This window comes from Pseudopodoces humilis, chromosome 3, assembly GCF_049639895.1.
Source record: "Pseudopodoces humilis isolate 2021_Gansu_Grassland_sample_001 chromosome 3, ASM4963989v1, whole genome shotgun sequence".
Lineage (NCBI taxonomy): Eukaryota > Metazoa > Chordata > Aves > Passeriformes > Paridae > Pseudopodoces > Pseudopodoces humilis.
In genome coordinates, this window is record NC_142202.1 from 69,573,703 (window position 1) to 69,591,497 (window position 17,795).

At 44.6% G+C, this 17,795-nt stretch overlaps 1 protein-coding gene across 1 annotated transcript in view; it reads right to left on the minus strand.

Moving 5' to 3' along the window:
- FOXO3 (forkhead box O3) overlaps positions 1 to 17,795 on the minus strand; it is an 88,322-nt gene that overhangs the window by 9,253 nt on the left and 61,274 nt on the right. The window contains exon 2 of the mRNA XM_005518261.3: positions 6,179 to 7,613. Within this exon, the coding sequence (XP_005518318.2) occupies positions 6,213 to 7,613 (1,401 nt within the window). The 3' untranslated portion in view covers positions 6,179 to 6,212. The remainder of the gene's footprint in view (positions 1 to 6,178; positions 7,614 to 17,795) is intronic.

Here is a 17,795-nt window from a genome sequence, read left to right on the forward strand (position 1 = left end):
AGTGGCAGAAAAGGCAAGAGAGGAAAGGTCCTACCTCAAACCCAGATTTTATCTACATTTGTATATAGATAAAAGCCAAGAGATGTGGGCAGAATAAAGCAAAAACAATGGGCAAGACATTCAGCTCAGCTGTAGAAGTGCATAAGCACAAGGCATCCTCCACAGTATCATCTGGGAAAACTTTTCTCCTGGAGTAATGGCAGTCATGGCTGCACAGCAGCTTCCGCTTGCCGAGCTGCACCCCCATCAAATTCCTGCTCAGCAGATGTCCCCTCTGCCAGACTCCAATAACTGCAACCCTGTGCAGCAATCTGAGTGGAAAAGCTGATTAAACAGCTCCGGCAGACTGGACCAGAGCGGGGCATTCCCACCACTCATCCACATGTACCTGATTTAACAGGGTCAGCGTCCCCACACACCACTCCGGACTTGATCGGAGACGCTGCTGATGGGAACATCCTGCTGGAGATCCTTCACCACTGGCACCAGGAGCCCAGGGTGGCTCCTTCCTTCATTCCCCTTTTCCATGCCAGGACAGAAAGGCTGGCTATCAGCACACAGTACTATTCAAACATGCATTCCCACACTGTACCTGTGCTTTTTGGCTGTCATCAACACAAGACTTAAACCTCTCCAGCTGTCAGTTCATCACCTGGGCTGAGTGCCCAATTGCTATGAAAAGAAGATCCTGACCTTTCCTCAGCTGCATGACGCTATGTTTCTAAAAAGGAGTTCTTATTACGCACTTCTTCAAGAAAATATGCTTTCATGGGGGCTATTTAAAAGTCTGGCTCAAAGGAAGGAATGAATGAACAAAGAAAAGCCACCTGTAACCCAGCCCACTTATCAGGCAAACCACATATCGAGGGACCAACACTGATCTGCAGCTCTAAACAATCATTATGGCTCATTCACATGAGACAGACGATTTGCAAAGACTCATTCCGTAACAAAACCTGTGCACTGCTGATCCAAGGAGGAAAGCACTGGGGAGACCAGTTGATGTGGGCTGTTCTAAAAATATCAGTTTGTGCTGTCATCTGGTGAGAGTATGTCATCCTGTAATCTTAGCATCTGCAGGGACAGCAAGTTTCTGCCTAATTATTGCTGCTGAATCACATGACAAAGCATGAGGTTCTAAAAAATACATCTATAAAAAACACCAAGAGAAGAACACCCAAACCACAGGATAAGACCACTGTCCTGGCTTCAGCTGCTTTACACTCACAACACAAGCCTGTGGAGGCAATCCTGGTTTTAACAGATCTTTTCCTTGGGTTAATATAGCCCCAAACAATAAACCCATATTAAAAACATACCAGAACAAAAAAGCCCTACTCCCAGAAGGAGTGAGCAATTCATTGTGTTTGTGTGTCAGCTCCTGCTGTCTTCACACAGCAAAAGTCACAGCATCCCTGCAAGCCCAGGACTGGCCTCTGTATGCCAAGGGCTTTGATAAGCTTTAGTGGGACCTCATGGGGGGCAATCCCAATAGGGTTTTCCCAGATTTCCCCTCTCCTCCTCCCCAGCAGCCATGAGCATAGTTTGTTCCTGTGCCACTGATGTGTTCCCCAGCCATCAAAGAGCCTGCTCAGGGCAGGCCCTCCTTGGAGTTGAAGGGATCCCTGTTCCCCACAAAATACATTTTCTACATAGACATTTTTGTTCAAAGACTAAACTTGGCACATGTGGAGTTCAGCTAGTCACAAAACCACCTTTCAAAACTTAGGCTGGCAGAAACAACATTTAAATGTTACAAGTGCCACCACCTTAACCACTAGCCTCCTAGAAATGGAGCAGAAGAATGTGCTGCTCTTGAATTTTCTTTAGATTTTTAAAAGGCAGACAGCCCCACCTTAGCTCTGTAACAAACCTGGCAGCCCTATCCCTAAGACCTCATTTTTGAAAATAAAAGAGAAGGAAGTGCAGCTATGGTCCTGAGGCAGTCACATGTCATCAGGTAAGAGGTCCAGTAATTCAGCATGGGTAGAAGTCTTCTGGCAGAAATCAAAAATCATCTTCTTTGTGGAAAACTGTACAGAACTCTCTGATTCAAAACTCCATCCAAATGGAGATCTTTGAGCACCTATTTTCACTTTTAAGATGGTGTTGTAAACATGAAGTCACCCTCAGACCTATCTGTCTTAAGTATGAACTGTACACAGAAACAGGCTGAACACCAATTAACAAACTGGCAAGTAGTCCAAGCTGATACGGACTAATGAAAGACTAACAAACATTTTGTTAGGTTTCCTAAGATTTTTTTTCACCAGAGATGTTAATTATCAAGCGTGAACATTACATGACGTGGCTATTTGCAGCTTGTGTATTCTGCAATAAGAAGATGTGGGACCTAGATGATACTAGAGGAAAATGAGTGATTTTAACTGATCTGTCAAGCGTTTTACATGTAATTTTCAAATAAGTCAATGTGAGCCCAGCACAGCTCTGTTAGAGCCCAGAGGCACCCTCATAAATGACACATTGAGGTGTCTTTCAGAAGATGCAGCTTAGATGAGTTTTTCAGACTATGACACTGACCCACGAAGTTCCTGCCCTGCTCGTGCTGAGCCTTTCTCCACCCATGCCCAACCCTGCCAGCATTGCTGCCCGCATGATGCCACTGTAAACTGGATCACTAAAACAATCCAGGTAAAAGCAACTTCTTGGATGGGTTTTGATGCTGGAGAAAATGCTTGCCCATTCAGCAACTGCTCACCAGCTCCTGACCTTCCAGGCAGCAGCACATGTCCTGAATAGTCTTGGCTGATGCTCTGTTTTGGGATTACTCTTTGGCAAAAGCCTTTGGACTTGCCAGGTGAGACAGAACCTGGAGCAAAGCGCAGAGTTGTGGGAATCCCAGACTAAGAGAAGGACCTATTAATTTCAAAATAAAAGGTATTCTAGAGACAGATGAGGGAATAGAAATGTCTTTATTTATTGCTAAACCACTGAAATACCAAGGTGATGATTATCTGAGTGGGCGGAGGGGATTATCCAGTGGTTTTGGAAAGAAGGTAGAGATAGAGGAACAGAGGCCTCAAGCAGTGTAAGAGGAAAAAGTTATGGCTGAGTGAATAAAGCAAGAAAAAAAATACAGATTTTCTCCACTCCTTCTTGTAAGAGAAAAATACCCAAACCAAACCCAAATTCATTTATATGCCTCAATGAGGGCCCCCTGAAAGGCTGGGCCTGGGCAGCCTCATGGGCACAGGTTGGTGGGGTGAGACTGGGCAGGGCTCTTTGCAGGAACCATGCACAGGCTTGTGTGCAGCAAATGTGCACAGCCACTAAACCTGCAACACTGGCATCTCCTGCAGGGTTTTTTAATTTCCCTATGAAGAAATTGTAGTTGATTTTCTTCCAAAGTAAACCTCCCTCTATACCCAAGTATGTATAAATTAAATACCTGCGTATTTGCCTTCTTTCTTTTCTTCCTGAAAACTGACTGCAATGTTTCTCTAATTTTTAATACAAAACACAATCCTTACTATTCCTTCCTAGGTATGCCAATAATCCATTGTAACTGCTTTTGCTTGCCTACAAAACACACCTGGCTACCCTTGTGAAACAGATTTAGCATAAGCAATTGCCAGGCTGTTCTGCCGAAAGCATCCCCCAGACTTTGGGCTTGTAAAGATTCATTACTGGGGTCATGAACCCTGCTGAAAGAAGATTTTAATTCAGGGATCCCTATTGCTGCAGTAGTAAGTAATCAAGTAAGAAGAAGTAACCAAGAAAAGCAATTCAGAACAACTGCATCTGATGTCATGCGAGAAGCCCCTATCCAAACACGAGATGCTCACAGGGAGGCAAACTCTCAACCAGCGCTGCTTAACAGATGAGGAAGGGTACATGATGAACCAGCTCAGCAGAAATCATCTGCGCTTGCACCTGATACCGGAGGCACCCCGCAGCAGCCGGTCCACTTGTCAGGGAGAGGGAGAGCGGCTTCCACAGATGACTGGACAGTAATCCACCGAGGAGAGCTGTCTTGTTAATAAATCTGTCCTCTGCAATGAAACTGTGCTCACACAGATGTGTCAGTTCCTTTATTCGGAGGGAGCAGCCTGAAAAAGATCACGGCAGCTATGCTTTCCGTGGATGCCAGAGGCTGGGGTGAAGAGGCGGCAAGGAGCATGAGTGAGGAGGTGGGGTGCTGTGTCTCCTCCACGCTGCCCACACAATTCTCCCTGCGGCAGCTGCTACCTACATGCAGCACGTGAAGCTATGGAAGCAGGAGGCTGCCCTATTTGCCTGTGTCAAGCAAAACTGTCAATAACATCTATTCTTCAGGCCCCATTTGACAGATTGTACTTCTGGATGTTGCACAGCAATAAAGTTCCTACAGCCTTTTCTTTTTTACATCATGCAAAGATGGTTTTTAAATCCAAGCAATTCATGCACCTGAAGGAAGAAAGAACTGGTCAGCAAGCATGACCTTCTGTGAATTTTTGCTTCCTCATCCTTGAATCAATTCTCTTTTTTTCCTCCCTTTCTTTTCCCTAAATTCTCCAGTACTGGAGCTGAAGAAAGCCCAAAACTCATGCATGGCCCTGGCCTTGCTGAGTTGTTGCCTTATTCAAGGTCTGTGGGATGCAGCATCCTCTACAACCCTTCTCTGCAGCCCATCTCCTGGCTGTGAACTGCAATGCTCTTGCTAAAAGTGAGAAGATGTGCAAGAACCAGAGGAAATCCTTCCACTGACAGTGAAAGGACTGTGCACACCAACCACTCCATTGGAACACGGCAGCTTTGCAGATTGACTGAAAGGAGGATGCCTGGGCAGCCCCGTTCTCCCTCACAGAGAGCAGATCACAGCACGTCTCCTGGGGTGCTCTGTACACACAGGAAAACAGGAAAACATTCTCGAGGTTCACCACTGCTGCTCACCTACCACACAGCTTCCCCTTGAACATCTAACTGTGAAACAGTGAATGAAAATGCAATTAAAGATGAAAGGGGCAAATTATGCACTGTAAAGTCAAAGGACACTGACTCCTTCTTTGCGTCCTTCACCTGGAAAATAAGAAAGCTGGAAGTAAGCTGTAAACTGAATGAATGCATCATTTAACCTCACCACTGAGATGCTCTACATACTATTCTGAAGTTAATAGAACACTTTCAATAATTTATAGTTAACCTTTTATCCTACTACATTTTGAAATTTACTCCCTTATACTAATAACTAAACAAAGGAGAAAAGGTACTTTATGTGGCACCTGCCCTATGAGTCAGGGAATATGTGTGAGGAGGCAGAGGTATGGGCAGGATCCTGCAGAATCACAAAAGGATCACAGAAACAATGATTACAAGTCCCCAACTGTGGAAAATAAGCAGTGGAAAAAACCATATCAATCTTGAAAAAAATTAATCTGAAGAAGTTAACACTTAGAAAACACCTATGTCAGAACCCAAATCTACAGATACTCTCTTGGAGGAGTCCAAAAGAAAAAGATACCTACCCCATTCACGGGTGGGGGGAGGAGGACAAGAGTTATTGCATACTTAAATAGGCCAGGACATTCCTGAGACAAGGATCCCACCAATATATAATTCCTCCGTTTGATACCTTTTCTTGGCCAAGAAATACAATTTTACGAAAAAGCAAACCCAAACAACTTTGCTAGTGTTGCAAAGCAGCAGCACAACTCTGATCCTGCCCAGATCTGTCCCACACACCTGATCCCCAGTGGGTCCTCTGATCTTGCAAAGACACTCTTCCTCCTCTCCCACAGCAACACTGCTCCACTGACTGCAGAGCCCCTTGCCCCGTCCCTGTGTAAAACAGCTTGGCTACACATGGCATTGGCTGCAAGAAATAATCCATCTGTTTTGACTTCAAAGAAGACGAGTTAGAGCTCTGCGATTCCTAAAAGCCACAAATATTCCACCTTGGTTTGCCTGATTTGTCATTAACATTTCTCATGCCTAAATTAAGAAGGGCGCTGAGCACCAGATGCGTGCTGACAATGTTGCAGTCGAGCAGCTTTTATAGCTTAGCCTCGTTTCCCTCCACACCTCCACGTTTCTTGGTTGTGCCTGTTGCATACCAACACACAGCAAGCCATCACAAGCGAAATTACTATTATTAGTGTGCACTAACTATTAATGGTTTGGTGCAAACTCCAATAAAACTAAGGAACCAATTATTTTACCACATCTATGGGGCACTGACCTGTTTGCCCGTTTTCCCTGTTCTCAAAGATCCTTCAGCCTGGTACCCAACTCTGTGATGAAGCCTGTTTAGCACCAGTGAAGTTCCCCACATTCAGACTGACAACGTTCTGAGCTGAGATGAGGGAATCAAAGTTAAAATCCAGCCCATCGGCATCCATGAGTTCACTGCGGATAATGGACTCCATGTCACACTCCAGGCTCCCATTGAAAATATCCAGGTCCAAGTCACTCGGGAATTTCTCATGTCCCATGACCGGGAGGCTCACGCTAGAGGAGTACAAAGAGGAGCCTGACAGCGGGTCAGAAAGTGTTTGCATAGACTGATTGACAGGTGACTGCTGATGTTTGGTGGATCCCAAGCTGTTGGAGTCACTCAAGCCTATGTTACTGATGGAATTGGACAAGGCACGGCTGCCACTAAGAGAGGAGTTGTGGGACTGGTGCTGGTGATGGGACAGGTTCTGATTGACCAGACCGCCCTGGCTGGACTGCGCGGCAAACGACATCATGGGGTCGCTGCGGAGCATTATATTCCTGCGGGAATTCTGGGCAGACACAGCTGTGCTGGCTTGTGACATGAGTGGGTCAGACTGTGTCATCATGACGTCGCTGTGACTAAGCGCATCAGAGGTGAGGAGATCCTGCAGCGTCTGGTTGTTGTAATGAGAAATGGAAGAGAAGGTGGCCTGCTTGTTCTCCTGAATTGTCTGCATGGGTGACTGGCGGAGGGAATTCAGGGATGACGGCCCAAATACAGCGTTGTTGAAACTACTTGACGGGGAGCCCAGCCCTGAACCTTTGGAACCATAAGGAAAACTGGAGCTTCTCTGCATTATCCCTCCTGTGGGTGACTGCTGGGAGGGAGGGAGTGTTATATTGTCCAAGAGATCATCCATGAGGTTATCAGTCAGACCATCATTCAAGTTCATTGTCCCAGCCATATCAGTCAACCTAGGCAACTCCACAGTACATGGTTTGTTTACCGATGGGGACAAGCTCGATGGACTACTGTACAACATGGGAGAAAGTGGAGCATCGTCATCTTGAACATCATCGAGCTCAGTGCTTGCCAAAATTGGTGACAAGCGGCCACTGATAGTACTGGCGTTTGAATTTGTACGGGAGCGAAAATCTGTCCACGCATCCAGCTCGTCGCTGCTGCGGGAGGTGGGACTCCCTGGCCACTTGGAGAGCTGGGAAGGGCTATCCTCACTCGTCTCCTGGGCTGTCTGCAGGGCTGCCTTTTTCTTTGCCGCTCGCCCTCTGCTCTTGGTGTACTTGTTGCTGTTGTCCATTGACACGGCGCGTCTCCGGGGCGCCTTGCCGCCTTTTCCACCATCTGGATTGATCATCCACCAAGAGCTTTTCCCGGTGCCTTCATTCTGCACCCTGACAAATCGGCTGTGGAGCGACAAGTTGTGCCGGATCGAATTCTGCAGGAAAGGAACAAAACAGAACGTCAAGACTGGCATCCCACTTCTTTTACAACCCAAATCTCAATCATTAAACCAATATCCCCTGATAACAGCAACATGGACAAAATCATTGGACCCTCCTGGACATCTCCGTGAATTTCTCTGGTGCTGGATATGGGAGGGCTGGAGTGTAAGTGCAGCATGGCAGCAGCCTGTCCCAAAAAAAGCCCCAATCTTGCAATAGCTGTGCATTCCTTGTCCCCATCTCTACACCCCTAAAAGCTTCATCCTAAGAAAAGGAGCGTGACATTCCTGCCAGAAAGGAGCTGGATGTTTCTCCATTACTTTTTCTCAGGACAAACTATTACTATCAGTAATCTTGCCATCAGTTCCTTGAAATAAAAACTGCAAAGGCATAGCAGAAATCTGGCTGGAGGGGTAGTCACAATCATTGCAGCCTCTGCAAATGTCTTTTTCATTCTTCATGGGCACGTGTGCTATATATTTGTTATAATAATTCCTGAGAAAACTGCATGTGCTGTTGCTCCTCTCCCACAGGCACTCTGTGCATGACTAAGCTGTACTTTCTCTCTTGATTAGAGGAACCAGAATTATGCCCATACGGCAGTAGCTGGCCAGCTGTCCCCCCGCTATAGTATCCTCACAGTCTTCAGAACGTGATATGACACAGTATGCAACGATATCCCTGTCCCCGTAAGCTGCTGGATACAGAGCCGTATAAAGCTGCTGTACACAGCCAGCTACTCCGTGCTGTACAGGATGCTATGAAACACAGGGCTCTCAGGGGAGCCTGCACACAGCCTGCTCTTGCATCCTATCTGCTTGCACTTGTCAGCACATCCAACTGCCCAAACACCACCTCGGCTCAAACCAATGATCATCACCTCAAAATCAGAAAGAGCCTGAGAAAACCAGCCCAGAGTACCCCCAGAGAAGCGGCACTAGATTTAAACCAAAATAACTGAGATTAAAATCACACTCCACTCATCCTGCTGATCTTGTGCTTGAAATACGGATCAAAGAAAGGGAAAGGAAATAGTATTTGTTAGTGTGAATGCTTCCAGGTTTGGTAAACCAACATTTTTTTCCTATGTGGAACTCAAAAGATTTTTGGAGCTATCCCATAGTCCTTTGAAAAACTCCTTGTGCTATTCCTCTAAGCTTAAAGAGTCCAGAGTTCTTTTTTCTTGAATTTTGGCAATTGCCAGGTGTATCTATGAAAAGGATAAAATCATATTTGTCTTATCAACATCTCTTAAAAACACATAGTCAGCAAGACCATAACACAATCAAACCATTTAGAACAAGTGCCCTTTGTTTACAAACCACTGAAGAAACTCCAGATTTGAATGGGCAAAGAATAAATCAATCAACAAATCATTCACCAGCACCTCAATATTTGCATCCTTAGGAAAAATGGATCCTTGACATAAATAAACTGGAGATACACATAAAGAAGCACAGCCCAGCTTTTTTAGAAACAATTCTTTTCAGTATAAAATGCCTTTCTTTCCCCACTGTTGAGCATTGTGCTTTTTGTCAGATTGTGAAACGGAAACTTCATGCCTGAAGTTCTTGCACGCAGACAGCAGACATGGTTGTGATTATCACTTAATGAAAAGAGAAATCATATGGACCATGCTTCAAAACAGCAACTGCTATGTTTTAAACAATTTACACAAAGCAGCTGAACAGACTTTGCTGACATGCTCAAGAGAAGTTTGGGTCAGTGCCTCAGCTATAAACATGTCCATTTCTGAGGGACTATCATGCCATCAAAATATGGTGGATTGAGTTGCACCATAATAGTTCTTCAGTCTAACGAGGGAAAAAGCTTTTTATTGTTCAGCTGATGACATTTTAACCATATTTTGAGTCTGGCAACAGTTTAACTTCTAATAACTAGGCACCACTCCTTACTTCCTCAGGTTTCTTGCTGTAAAATGGCTGGATAACTGATGTTTTTTTTTAAATAACCCTTATTGATACTCCAGCTTGTACTACATCCCTGCAGGTAGCTCTCACCCTCACTCCCTATTATTTACATGGACAACCACTTGTAAGAACATTTGCATAGGGATTTCTCCATGCAAAGTCCATGCCAGGCTTTAAAAAGCCACAGGAACCATGCTGTTCCCCACCTAAAAATGCTGGGTATAAGAATACATGGCATCATGACTCTTGCTAATGAAAAGCAAATCTCAGAGAGGAGAAACACCTGAGGTGGCATATGCAGTGTGCCATGCACAGTTTCAGATATAAAAACACTCAGCCAAAGTGCCAGCAGCTAACAGTTTTCAGCCTATAGTGTTCTGATAAAAGGGCTTATTTCTGCTGCTGGTATCTGTAGTATGAAAGTATTTGGCCTAAAACCGTGAAAAATCCTAAATGGTAAAATTGTGAGACTGAGGCACCTTTCAGAATGAGGACTCCTGCATGTGTGGATATGTATGTGCACATTTGTAATTTTCTTGTTATTATATCTTTTTGCTCAGCATCGGTTTTACACAAATAATAAAAGAATGTAATAATCCTTCTGCATTGAAAATTGGTGGTTATAAAAAAATCCAAGCAGTTTGTTTTCCTTTACATTAAGCACTATGCCACTTAAAATCCTGCTTCTGTTTTTCTTTGCTTTTCTTCTGCAGGAAGATTTTCTTAAGCATAATTATGGGCTAATTTATTTTTGTGTACCCCCTCTCCACCCTCTGTTAAAACATTGCCTTAAAACCCACTTCTTTCACATAACCTCCCCCACTAACCTCTTCAGCAACAGTACCTGAGTTTTTCGGTTTCTCCTTTTGTTGGATGCCCTGCCAAATCAAATTAGGGCTGGATCCTATTATCCTTTCTCATGCAAGTTTTGCTGCAGAAGCCACCAGGATTGGCAACTCACATCAGTAAAGGCTGTTGCACTGTGCTACCAAGTAGAAATCTGGATTGAAATAACTGTATTTTCTACCTGTTTTCTGAGCTGTCAAAAAATATTCCCATCTGCTTAAAAGATAGGAAAGTATATAGGGACAATCGTTGCTCACAACCATATGCATAACTAATATATGACCATGCAACAAACCACAAAGGAGGTAGGGAAGCAAAAAAAATACAGTTTATCATTTGAACCCACTGCTGCTGAAATTAATGGGAATTTGACTGATGTGGGAGATGAATTAGGCCATGATGATGGAAACTTAACACATTTTTCCATGCCAAAATGCAATGAGAAACTTTAAAAGACCCATGAAGGAACTTCCATCATCTGTCCTGGAGACCATATGTAGATGGGATAGATGCTGGCCAGGCTGCAGACAGCTCAGATACCACCAATGGGTACAACATATGGACTGTACTCAAGCAGAGCAAAAAAGAAATATGATGAGCTCCTCCCTTCATTAGTGTTATCATTTATACTGGACTCAAAGAATGTTGTGGCTCTACTGAACGCCAGAAGACTGATAATCCTGCAGATAACATCAAGAGCATCATGCACTGCCCTGAGGCCAGACCAGCTGGGTTGAAGTCCCCTTTGAATATGGTCCTGCAAGGGGAGGGATGGTCCCTGGAGACAAGGAAGACTGAGGGCAGAGGAACACACGAGACCGGCCAGAACTGGTGTGAGTAGTGCCACGTGCATGCAGTGCTGCTGTCCTCCCTTGGCTTAGGCTGATGGCACCAGCAGAAGGGGTGAGCTGGGTGCCCAGAACAGCCAGGGCAGCAACACCAGGGCTTATATCACTTTCCCAAACTCAGGGACATGCTCTCAGAGATAAATGTTGATCCACTGCACCATGTTTTATTCGGTTAATACTCCTCCAGCTACATTTTCCTTGCAAGAAAATCCCCTGAGATCAGCTACCGTGTCCTAATTACACGAGTCTCTCTCAATATTTTGATAAGACTGCAAACAGGCAAGCTGACAGAGAGGACACTCAAACATTTCCAATGCGCCGTATCCCTAATTTGATACAAACAACTGAATGAGTCTCCCAAGGAGGCTGGGACGTGTTATTTCAACACTCAGACCCAGTCAGACAACAGCAGCAAATGCTTGAGCTTTTAAAATGGAGAAAATTCCCCCTCCCTGTGCCCATTTCAGCCTCTTCCCAAGCCATGTTTACCTTGTGGAGCCTGTCCACTAACTCAGACACCAGCTGCAAGTGCTTCCACTGCAGTACAGAGTCTTTTTTGTCTGGAAGCAACATGTGGTATCAATTTATCATCCTCGACAACGCAACAAGGAATCCACTCACTTTAAAAATAAAATGAGAGTTGTGTAACTTAACTCTTAAAAGTCCCTGCTTTTTTTTTTTGCTTTTTTTTTTTCTTTTTAAAAAAATAAAAGGCCTAAAGATTAGCAAGATGAGGTGCAGCTGGTGGCTGACAAGTCCAAGTTACACACTGGTCTGTTTTTCTTTCAGTGTTTTGTACTGAGTAGCAAATTTGCTATTTCAGATACAGGCTCCTAAAAGTTAGGGCTAAAAACCAAAGGCAGTAAGTTTAACAACTGGGATATTAAGACATGGTGGGAGAAAAACAAACACTATCTGCAGACCCATAAACGCTGCTAATGCTCACTTGGGAGAATTACACTTTATTTTATCCTGTATTAACATATCTAATGTTTTTACTTCACCATATGAAGTTGTCTGGTGGCCACATAGTAGAGAAAGGCATCAGATCTAATCCTACTGAAAAGAAGCCATGAAAATAACTCCAGCTTATCAGTCTCCAGCTGAAGAGAGGGAGTCCAGCTTCTCTACAGCTCTGCTTGCTCACTTGAATTTTAGTTTTCAACTTACATCATCTTGCTCAAAATGTTGTCATACAAATCTCATTTGGTATGAACACTCCTAGAGACAGCTTCCACCAAAAGATTATTTTCTTTAAGAAAACTGTACTTTTTTTGCATTCAATGGCTGATGAAACTGGAGTCTGTTAACAATTCAACACATTTTGCCCACCTGTCCACACCAGCGTCCGTGACTTCTCATCAAGTAACTCAAAACTTAGCTTCAACTACCAGTTTTCATAGAATCAAAGAATCACAGAATCACAGAATGTGTTGAACTGGAAGGGACACATCAGAATCATCAAGTCCAATTCCCAGCACAGGATACCCCAAGAGTCACACCATGTGCCTGAGAGCATTGTCCACATTTGAACTGAGACAAGTGAGGCTGTGACCACTTACCTGGAGAGCCCAACCACCCTCTGGGTGAAAAACCTTTTCCTGATTTTCAGCCTATCCCTCCCCTGGCACAGCTTCCTGCCCTTCTCTTGGGACCTGTCACTGGTCAACACAAAGAAGAGATCAGTACCCTCTCCTCCTCACATTAGGAAGTTGCAGACTGCAATGAGGTTTCCCCTCAGTCTCTTTTTATTCCAGGTTAAACCGACCGAGTGACCTCAGCGCTCCTCATATGGCTTCTCCTCAAGGCCCTTGACCATCCTTCTGGCCCTTCTTCGGACACTCTCTAATAACTCAATGTCTATTTTATACTGTGGTGCCCAAAACTGCACACAGGACTAAAGTGGATGCTGCATCAGTGCAGAGCAGAGTGGGACAATCACATTTTACATTTCGCATGTCTTACATTTTGTTTGTTGTAAAGTCCCCAAGGAAATTCAGTTGCAACTAAACAAGACAACAGATGCAGTGGCTAAAGCTGCCAGTTGTGTGCATGTACATAGGAATCCCTAGTGAAAGGGATTTGCAAGCCTAGGGAAGTTGATCTTTGGGAAGTACCCAACTACTGGTTCCATACAGTCCCTTGTTGCCTAGCTCCATAAGGCTGCAGTACTACTCTTCTCAAAGAACTTTGAAATCCCAAAGAGGTCTCGGAATTTCTTCCTCTTTCCCATGAGTTTTTGCAAACCAGAAAAATGTATATAATTTAATAAAGTAGTAAGTCTGCTCTGCAGATACAGAGTTCTCCCACAATATCTATCCAGCTATGTTGTCCTGATATACCTCTTTTTCCATATCAAACCAAATATTATGTCTTCCAGATTGTTACATTTTCCCTAAATTATGGAAGCTGCAGGGACAAAAAAAGCATTAAGAAAATTACACACAGAAAAAGAAATCTTTTCTGACACCCAGTGTAGTTTTGATGCCTGATGTTTGGTATCATCTGCCCAAGGCAGCTCCCAAAAATCCCACCAGCTGTTCAGCAGAAGCAGGCAGCCAGAGCACACCAGAGTCCTGCAGGGTACACCCCTTCATACCCAGATGGCAAAGGCACTATCCTCACACTCCTGAATATGTGGGGTGACACAGGCTCAGCCCTCCTTCAGGAAAAGGGGAAAAAAAAATAAAAATCCACAGATTTAAGAAAGTCAGCTCAGCATCTGAAAGGTGGCTCTGTGTTTTTTTCCCCTTCTCATCCTCTCTTCAAAGGAGTTTTCCAACCTTGGTGGTAGGGAAGAACACCAGAAGAAGCCTCCACTATGATTAGCTCTGCCTGCACCTCTGCCCATTGTCCCCCACCCCAGAAGAGTAGAGCCTTGAGGGATTTAAGCCCCTTGGGAGAACAGTAAGCCCAGAAAAGGTTCATCCCCTGAAATGTGCTGGCTCGGATAGGAGAGCAGCAATACACGGATCTGCCTCCATCCCGCACACAGGGCACCGCGCCGTGCCAAATTACAACAGGAGAAAGTGATTAGCACAGGGAAAACAAATCCTCCCCGACACGCACACCACGCTTCCCCAGATGCGCTGGCCACGAGGGCAGGCAGCAAGTGACCTCGCTAAAGGGGGTTTATTCCCTCCTCTTTAAAAAGGAAAGCATCTCAAAGCATGGACCTATGGGAACTGAGTCATGACTTGAAAGTTTTTCCTAAAAAAAAAAAAAAATTAGTAAGGAAAGCTAAAAAAAATCATTCTAGTTAAAACAACCACTGCCTTGCTCTTTGCAAACAGTGATATTGCAAATTGCTACGCTGACGTAAATAAAACTTAGCTGAAAATACACACTGCCTGGAAATTGCCTCAGAGCACCATGCTTCCAGTTAGCAGAAAAATCTCCAGTTATTTTAGAGTCAGATACGCTCTGACCACATGAGGACTCTAATAAATAACATTTGTTTTGCTGTGAGTACAGCATGCTGGTTGTCATTTACACTGGGTGTTGGGAGACGAGAAGCAGAGTGCAAGGAAAATGATGATACTTTAATGCAGCTGTGGAACAGGGAAGGTCAGGCTCTCCAGCAACCCCTCCCAGTGTCAGGAGCCAGGAACCTCAGCCCCCTTGGCCATAGGAAGTCCCCTAAAAAATGAAGTGTTATCCTCTGCATGCTATGGCAATGCTTTTACACATTATAATAGGATTTGGGAATCAGGAGGCAGGCACTGCCACTGAGAGGTTGCTAGGGCACCTTTGTAGAGCGGCACCTTTTCCAGTCCTTTCCACCTGCTTCATATTGTGGCTGCCCAATACCCAAAAACACAGGTGATTTAGGTAAAAGGATTTAACTTAATTAAGAGCAAGAATTTACTGCGAGGCATTGCTCTTGTAAGGTGAAATCTCAAGGCAACTCAACACAGGCTTGACTGGGACACGAACAGTCAGCAAGAAAATGGGAGATGCTGCCATTATTTAACTTAAACCGAAGGAACTGCATACAAAAAGGCTGCAATGGACACACAGAGCTGGGTCTTTGCAGAGCTAGAGCAAAACAGTTGTAATTTCTGTTCAGGAGTGGTATCAGCAGCAGATACCATCTTTCTTTTCTCCTACTGTTTCTCAATGGCAAGCCCCAGCATTTCAAGTGTTTCCGCTGTAGGAACTTTGGAAATAAAACCATGCTTTATTTGTGGAGCTCCTTCAGCACAGCATCACTGCATATCTCCTCCATGCCACAGAGCCCCCAGAGAAGTACAGGCACACACAGCTAATCAACCTGAACACTCAGCACAGCCCCAATCCACCAGCTGCTGAAACTACAGGAAGAGTCCTCCCAAACCTCAGTGGTCACTCAGTTATACCTCAATGAAAACAATACAATTTTACTGCAAGGCAGACTTTCACCATGAAAGCTTTGGGTTTGTATTGCTAGAAAGAAGATCTAGAGGGGAAAAAAAAAAGCCTCTGTTTTTCATTTCCTAGATGCAAAGATTCCAGCACAACTCTCACACAGCATTGTGGAAGCCAGAGTGCTCAATTCTATTTTTACTCATTCTCAGCATATGGCTGTTACTATACATTGACTATTTAGAAACACGTATGGGCGTTCTTTCATGCCTTTATAAATAAATGTGAGTGATGCTACTGCTTATAATAATTCACTAAAAATAGTAGCTTCCCATGGAAGATCACAAAAGCCTCTCACTGCTGAATCACCTATTATAAATCTTTATTTTTTGAAATCTTTTGTGGTCATGGCTTAATTTTTTTTTAATGCTTTCTAAGCCTATGAAATGCAATTAAACCAGCAACAGCTCCCACCACACAGTGGTGGGGAAGAGTAAAACCTATGTGCATGGAGACAGCATCCCAGGGCTCCTGGAACCCAAGCTCAAGGCTGCCCTGCATGCGGCTCTGCGAAGTGCTAGCTCTGAAATGATAGATTGTTAAACACCCGGCCTGGATTAATTGGAAGTGTTGAGCTGCACACACTGAATTGTGAATCTGGTGACAGTTACAGGAAACATGTGACTGATGAGAGGAATAGATCTGATACACTGTTGCCTGGCTGAGTTTGATCAGGCCTGAGCAAGCCCTTCAAAAGCCAGCACAGGCACCTGAGACCTCGCGAGAAGGCCCACAAGCAACCTCCAAACCAGCCCCCAGCATTTCTGCTCTGTCAACTAATCTGAAACAGGACCCCTCTCCTGTGCTATTTTAAGCACATAATTACTTTATTATTGAACCAGAAGATACTATCTGATTTTTAAAAAAAACAACAGCGTTTTAAAATATGACATGCTTCAGTTGGCAGCTGAGGTGGCAAAGGGTCCTGCTCCACAGACCTGAGCTCTGGGGGAAGCGGGGGATGCACCTAAATGTGGCTCTCAGTGGGTCTGACCCACTGACTTTTGCAGGCAAAAAGCCCTTAGGAGCTTCACAAAGGGCAGCCGGTGTGGGAACATGCAACTGTGACTCCAGATACCCACTGAGTTACTGCAGCACTGGCGTGGACAGGGTGTGAATTAGGAGCTGAGGGATAAGTGAACAGAACAACTTGAAAAACAGGTATCTCCTCCTTCACAACTCTGGACTGGATAGCTACCAATAAATACCTGAGCACTCTTCAAAATGTAATGGCAGCTGTAAAATATTAATGCCTTTCGAAAGCAGAAGGTGATCGGTTTTCCTTTTGATCTATTCTGATGTGCATTCTGCTTTTGTCCTGAGAATAACACATGGGTCCTCCCTAGCCTCTTGGTTACACAGATTCCTGTGTTTTCCCTCTGCATTGGGGAACATATTTTAAACACTGGACTTAGGAGTATATTCGAAGAATCATACAGAATTGCTTTCTATATACACAAACACAGCTCATGCTGTGCCAGATGACATAGGTGGACAAAAATATCCATTTCCACACCATTTTTACAAGAATAGTAGCAAGGAAGATTTACTCCAGAAGTCCTTCCCCAGCCCATTCCTTGATCTGACTTCCACTGATACATTACATCAGGGCACCCAGTCCCAAACCAGGTCTGCCCAGAAACTCACCACCAAGGCATGTGGCTTTAGTTTCCATGCTGTGATGCTCTGGATGGAATCTCCAAGTTGAGAGCATTTGATTCTTTCTTCCCTCCCTATGGAAAAAGATTTTCTGCAGACTTAAAATCCGGGCAGCTCCAGGTAAGACCCGAAGCTAGTGACACCAGCCACCCTCGGGAGTCCTGGGGAGAAATGGGCACCTCCACCAAGCAGGCCCACCAGCCTGTCTTCCTGTTCTTGTCTGGGAGCGCCTGACCCTCTCTGCTGGTGGGGGCAGATCTCATCCTCTGGCAGGGGGGTTTTGGGATGGTGACTCCAGTGCCTTCCAGGACATGGCAGCTTCAGAGAGTTCCTCCGCACCCAAACCAAACTCTACGTCTCCACATTCATCTCAGCCTCGCCTAACCTCACTTACAAACTGTTTTAGTTTTCATTGAACCTCACCTCACTCAGACGACTTGCATGTTACTGGTTCTACTGGATTTTTAAAATTTATTTTCTGTTTACT